Source organism: Aphanomyces invadans, assembly GCF_000520115.1.
Source record: "Aphanomyces invadans strain NJM9701 unplaced genomic scaffold supercont1.102, whole genome shotgun sequence".
NCBI classification, from domain to species: Eukaryota; Oomycota; class Saprolegniomycetes; order Saprolegniales; family Verrucalvaceae; genus Aphanomyces; species Aphanomyces invadans.
The window spans coordinates 3398-9935 of record NW_008580247.1 but is presented as its reverse complement, the minus strand read 5'-3'; the positions used below and the strand labels follow the sequence as shown (position 1 = coordinate 9935).

The window sequence follows — 6538 nt, the reverse complement described above, 5'->3', positions numbered from 1 at the left end:
ACTCATCAAACAGAGCGAATGCCTCAGCATATTTAGTTCAAGTTTAAGTTGAACAAACATGCACTTTGCTGATTTATGAGGATATCTGCCCCGTGAAGTTCGAAATTGTTCTTATACGACAAATTCAACATGGCATCGTAATTGAATAATTCAACTCGTTGACCAATCAAAATCGCGCACACATGGATTAGCCAATGAAAATGGATCTGTCACAACCCCGTTTGGACTTCAAAATTTTGGTTTCCTGGCGTTCGTCGATAGATATAGGACAACTGAAAAACGATAGGCTTGATATCACCTGTGCACGTACGTTTGTCTGTCTATTTGTACTTGCATTGACGCTTTCGTTTCGTCTCACACATCGTGTCAAAACCTTTTTGTTTGATTTGTTCGGGAAAGGTCACACATGAGATTTTTTGGGTGCGTCTAAAGTATCTGGACGGACTGCGTTTTATTGGTTTGACGCATTTCTTGCCATTTTGCATCATCCAATACAACCCACAGCAGGCGAGAATGCTGATTGCATCTGCCGTCTCTGCCGCCTCTGCCGCATGGAGCGTGTCAAGGCGGCCTCGGGTGTCCGACGAATCGCGGGTAGCGAAGAAGCGGAAGGTTTGCACCCTCAAGGACTTGCTTCGAGAACGTACTGATTTGCAAGATGTGTTGCGAACGCCCGAGCTCTTTCTCGTCATCACACAATTTCAAAACGGATGTACACCAGACCTCCAACCGTTCGGGCAATTCAGGGCCGGCTATTCAGACAAGATATCGGTGCTTGTGCCTCAACTGGATCACATACATCGAACGCTGACGCCATGGTACTCCACCCACGGCATTGTGCGGTTGAGCGGGATGTTTCGATGCCTGAAATACATGCAACCTATTGTGGTGCTTGACGCTCTCGCCCATGGCAAACTGGACGTCCTCCATCACCTGCACACAAACTGGAGATGGCAGCTGGAGTCGTCCATTCGTAATGAAGCCAACGACGTGATCCCGATTATCAACATAGCTGCAATCCACGGTCAGGTGGCTGCCGTCCGATTCCTCCACGACCGGTGCTACCGCCGAAGCACGCACTTCTCTATGACAGGAGCTGCACGACACGGGCATTTCGAGGTGGTGCTTTTCCTGCTTGAACATGGATATCCTTGCACGGACGAAGCGATGAACGTGTCTGCTCGGTACGGACACTTGGATATTGTGAAAGCTCTCCACATGCACGGCATTGCGGGTTGTACAACGGACGCGATGGATTGGGCTGCGGAAGGCGGTCATTTGGATGTGGTCCGATTTCTGCACGAGAACCGACGAGAAGGCTGCACATCCAACGCGATGGACTGGGCGGCCGAGCACGGTCATCTCGACATTGTCAAGTTTCTGCACTTCCACCGCACTGAAGGCTGTACGCCGGATGCGATGGACCATGCAGCGTCCGCGGGTCATTTGGACGTTGTCCAGTTCCTCCACACGCATCGAACAGAAGGCTGTACAACGGACGCAATGAACTACGCTGCCCACGCCGGTCGCTTGCAAGTGGTTCAATTTCTGCATGCTCATCGCCACGAAGGATGCACGACCTCCGCCATGGACGTCGCGGCTGGCGATGGCCATCTCGATGTGGTGCAATTCCTCCACTTCAATCGGTCGGAAGGATGCACAGAAGACGCGATGGACACGGCTGCGTGGCACGGTCATGCCCACGTGGTGGAGTTTCTCCATGAGCACCGGACGGAGGGCGCGAGTCCGTTCGCAATGGACATGGCTGCTGCCAAGGGACACTTGGCCATTATAAAATTTCTCCATTCGCGACGTACTGAAGGTTGTACGACCCACGCCATGGACTGGGCATCGCACAATGGACACATGGAAGTGGTCCAGTTTTGCACTCGAATCGCACGGAGGGCTGTACCGCGTATGCCCTGCAAAGCGCACGGAGCAGCGGCCACACGCGCATTGTCCGATTCCTCGAACGAAACGGATATAAGAACGAAAGGACGCTCGAGACGGCGCTCTCCGACACGAGGTTGCGAAACCACTTGGACGAGATCGTCGGGCACATATTGAGTCATTGAATGCAGTTGAATTGTTGTGGTCTAGTTGTGGTAGTCGGGAATCAATTAATAAATTATTGGGGGATGAGATGATCGACACAACCAACCACGTGTGCGCTTGCCATCGCGGAGGCAAACATTACACGACTGTGCAAGAAGAGCTGTTGGATGATACCCGTTGAAGTCGAGACGTGCTCGACGAGAATAGCTTGGATTGACCCGCCTAGGGATGGCCATTCATCGCACACCAGTTTGATGAACTGGACCGCGGCCTCGGGTTTGTCCCGCTTCAACGAGGCTGATACAGTCGATGTCACCAGAGACGTAGCAAAGTCATTCACTTCCTTCAACGTTTGGGGAGTTTTGAGGATGTGGCGGAGAATGCGCACGATGTCGAACGAGATGGATGGATCTTCAAGGGGAATGTGGGGAACGGTGTCGAACAAACAACACAGTACAATTGGGGAGACGGTAAGCCACGTCGCAAGGTCAGCGAATGCATGGACGTGAGAAGTTTTGTCGCCGGGAGTGTCAAGAATGAGCTTGGAGAGGGCATACAATCCATCCAGTGAAGTGGATACAGTCGACGCGGGTACAGGCGGTGGTGTTTCCTTTTTCAACTTTCGCATGCGAGCAACCTACAATATTTACAATCAAGTCGATAAAATTTGTCACTCGAGTGGTACAATATGCTTTGAGAACTCCATGGCCAAACTTGTTTCGACCAACGTCTCGAGACTCGCGACTGCCCGCTCCGTGGCAAGATCGATCGCAATGGTCTTCACACAGTTGGGTAAGGTTGGGGACAACAGAGATTGCATAGCTAATGGAATGTGATGCTTGCAAAACGGCTGGGAAGCTTCACGGGCTTGGCGGCACGCCTGTAAACATTGTAAGCCCAGAGTACAAATATATGAAGATACCTGGGTTTTGGCTGCTGGTAGATGCAGTCGAACCTGCGCAGTCATCCAGGTAGTCTGATCGTCTTTAGGAAGCGACGGATCGACTTTTGCAAAGAGCCGCTCAACAAATGCCGCGGCAGCTGGCTGAAGTAGCGTCGTGTTGGCAAAATGGCACACATTCGTCATGGTCGTGTCGACAACGAACTCTATCGTGGGCTGAACGCTCGGGTATTGCTTGTAAAATGCGATGGTCAGCGCAGACTCCACACGTTGTTTCGGTGATGCAGTCTTCGTGGTTGAAATGGTGTTGGGCGGTGGAGAGTCTGACGACGGTGCAAGGAGTGACGGTTCTTGAATGACCAAAGGGCGTAGTTTGACCTTGCGGCTGGTGGCGTGTTTATCATCTTGGTGGATCGCTTGCAGAAATCGACGAAATGTAGGCACATCCTGTCCATCTCATTCGTAAACAAGAGCGATATGAATGAAGGAGAAAACCATACCTGGACACAGCACTGGACAAACAAGTTGTTGACGAGAAACGTCGTTGCATCCATGCCTTGGCACGGTTCATCCAGCACTGACAAGGTTTGATCATCGAGAGCGGTGGTGGAGTGCTGGAGTCGTGCAAACATCAAGTGCTGGTGTTTGCCTTTCAACAAAGCTTCCAATTGCAACGATAAGAACCATGCGTTCTCTCGCGGCAATTGATTCAATCGACGCGAGCAGTAAATTTGATGCAACTTTGCAATCACGTTTTGGAAGTACAACGTATCGCACGCAATCGGATCCTTGGAAACCATCACCATGTAGTCGCAAACCCATGGAATGTGCGCCATCAATGTGTGATCGGTAATCGCCATCTATGAAACCCATGATTGCAGTTGTCCAGTAAATCCAGTCAAATCGGTTTACCTCCAGGTAAGACGCAACGTCGAGCGGTGCTTGGACGTGGTTTCGCATGTTGATAGCATCGCGCGTCGCGGCTTCCATGGCAGCATTGTGCTTGCTCGGCCATGGCGATGCCCAGCAGGGAGCGTAGTGCAGCCACCCGAGAAACTTACCCAGCAACTTGGCTTGAAGCACTTTGACGCTGAATTGTTTTCGCATGGTAGTAATGGACGATGTGTTCGGAAACGTCGCAAGAGTTTGGCTTAAGTTGGCCTGAAGCACCATTGCCACAAGCGACGAGAACTGAAAGTGGTTGGTAGCAACTAAAAAGTCATAGAAGAACCGTTGGTTGTCTGAAAACGCCGATGGGTCGTCCACGGCTGGGTCATGTCCTGAGGCATCGAGTGGTCCTGGCTTTTCCAACGTCAAGTTGGTCTGTTTCGACGACTGCACATGGGTAAAGCGTTGGTGCAATTTGCGTAATCGGTCAGCGTTCTTAAGTTGCTTGTCGTCGTGAATGATCTTGAGGACGAGGTCGTGGTCGTATTCGCCGACGGGGTTCACTGCGACTTGGAGCAATTCCATCACAAACAATTGGGCAAACCACCAGTGGTTTTCCACAACCAGATCATCTAACACAGCCGATGCCGACTGCCGCACAATTTGATCTTCTTGCCGTCGAATGGCCGATCGAGCGTTCTGCCACGACCGAAGGAGGGCAAGAAACCCGTCCCGCGCCTTTTCCCGATTGGTAAAGATAATGCTTTCCTGAGGAGTGCGGAAGTGTAGCCTCGAATCTGTGTCTTCTCGAAATGGCAACGCAAAATTGCGATGGGTTGACGGGATTGCTAAGACGTGGCAGACAATAAGATAAGAAAAACGAATAGGGCGAAATCTCGAACGGATAGCAAACCCACGACACGTACCTTCACTTTCGATGGGAAGTGGTGCTCCAGCCAATTGGCTTTCTGTCGCGCGATCACCTTCATACTGCTCCAAATATTGCACGAAACGATCGGTCAACGGTGTAGCAACGAGTGCTTTTTGGAATGTTTCGATCACAAGTTTCAGCACATCCACGCCGTACGCTTCGAGCCACGACGGAATGGTGTTGAGGACGGATAATGCAAATTGCTTGGCATAAGTTGCTTCAGCGTCCCGCTTTTTCTGGACAAGAAGGGAGAGCAACCATTGCAGCTCGACGGTGGTGTTTGGTGCGAGTTTCGTTTGAAGAAGGAAAGAGTAGAAGAGGGCTGCAGGGGACGGGGTGTGGTCGATCTCATCCAAATGGACTGTGTCGTTGTTTGGCTCGGAGAATGGTCGTGCATGTGGTGGTAAGTTTACCATCGACGCCTGTAGGGCTTCTTGTGAATCCAACACGTTGTCTTGCTTATCAATACGTGATTCTCCCGTCGTTTGTGGCTTCTTGACTGTAGAAGTTGATGCATCTTCGACGTCGGATGGAGGCGCCATTAACCTGGACTCAAATTTGGCCATCAAATCCTTCTTGAGAGGCACGTCGATGACTTCCGCCACATTCGACATGAAAATAGAGGTCTTGCCACTGGTAACATCCTCTATTACTTGTTGCGTAGTCAGTAGTGTGGACCGAATGCGCCGCTTGTCCTTTGAAACTTTTCTGATCGGTGGTGCACTTATTGGAGTGACTTTCTTTGGAGTGCTTCCTCCTGATTGCAACACGATCGGAGTTAGACTCTAAAGTGCCAACCAAGAGTTTTGAATAAGGGGACATACCAAGAGGTGGAAAGTCCGAATTCGTCCATGACGGAGGAGGAAGACATTGTGATGTAAGAGATATGCGCTTTTTGGGACCTTTGTTCTCGCGTTGCGCAGTTACAGATGTGCATTGTAGTTGCTTGGTAGACATGTCGATTGATACTTCAGGTTGCTTCGATGAGGCATCATTTAAGTCGCTCTTGAAGTGAGCTCGAAGGTAGTTGAGGTAGGCGTACACTAGTTCGTCAGGAGACAGTGACCGTTGTCGCAACTGGTGCTCCGGTTGGAGGTCAAGAAACGACAGGTCATGGTCGGTGGTAACATGATTTATTGCTTCCTCAACAAGCGACGTCGATCTGGCATAGTACTTGACGCGAGCCAGGATCCAATGCTGTATCTCCAAGCGGCGCCCATTGATGCATCCCTTCCATACCGCTTCGCCGAGGGCTTCTTCAAATGACGCCTCGCCCATCGGATACATGTTGATGTCCACCATGTCCGCGGGAATTTGATTTTTGAATTTCAATGACCTTTGCTATTGGCCAATCCAATCGCACTTGCGATTGGAGACTTTTCCGGATGTATTGTCCGGATAACCTTGGAATTCCGAAGGGTGCTTGTTGTCATTGCACAGCATTGCTGTTAGATAAACGCATCCAATTTAAAATTGTCGTCAGAATTTGAAACAACGAACTATTGAAGGTAATACAAACTTCAAGTCTAATTGTAGCAACTGCTTTAGGAATTAGCTAGAATTTACTACATTTGCATTAGCTTGAAAAATCTGAAGCAAAATAGAGTCTTAGCCCATGAAAAGTTCTTGTACTAGTAAAGATTTTGCAAATATCCTGCAGAGTAGTGATTACGCGCACAAATTAGGAAAATTCGTATCGATACAGAATAATTATTGTATAGTTCTGGTTATAAAACTTGTCATGTCCAAGAAGAGTTTGGAAG

The 6538-nt window shown here is 49.8% G+C and overlaps 2 protein-coding genes across 2 annotated transcripts; one reads left to right on the top strand and one right to left on the bottom strand.

Moving 5' to 3' along the window:
* Positions 1 to 513: 513 nt before the first annotated feature.
* On the top strand, positions 514 to 2075 carry H310_14902 (hypothetical protein; the record flags this gene model as incomplete). Its single annotated transcript, XM_008882866.1, has 2 exons — positions 514 to 1825; positions 1882 to 2075. The coding sequence occupies 2 exons, from the start codon at positions 514 to 516 to the stop codon at positions 2073 to 2075; spliced, it is 1506 nt and encodes a 501-aa protein (XP_008881088.1).
* Positions 2076 to 2128: 53 nt separating this feature from the next.
* Positions 2129 to 5389, bottom strand: H310_14901 (hypothetical protein; the record flags this gene model as incomplete). The annotated part of the gene is made up of 6 exons (XM_008882865.1): positions 2129 to 2692; positions 2741 to 2935; positions 2978 to 3403; positions 3457 to 3816; positions 3869 to 4692; positions 4771 to 5389. The coding sequence occupies 6 exons, from the start codon at positions 5387 to 5389 to the stop codon at positions 2129 to 2131; spliced, it is 2988 nt and encodes a 995-aa protein (XP_008881087.1).
* Positions 5390 to 6538: the final 1149 nt, after the last annotated feature.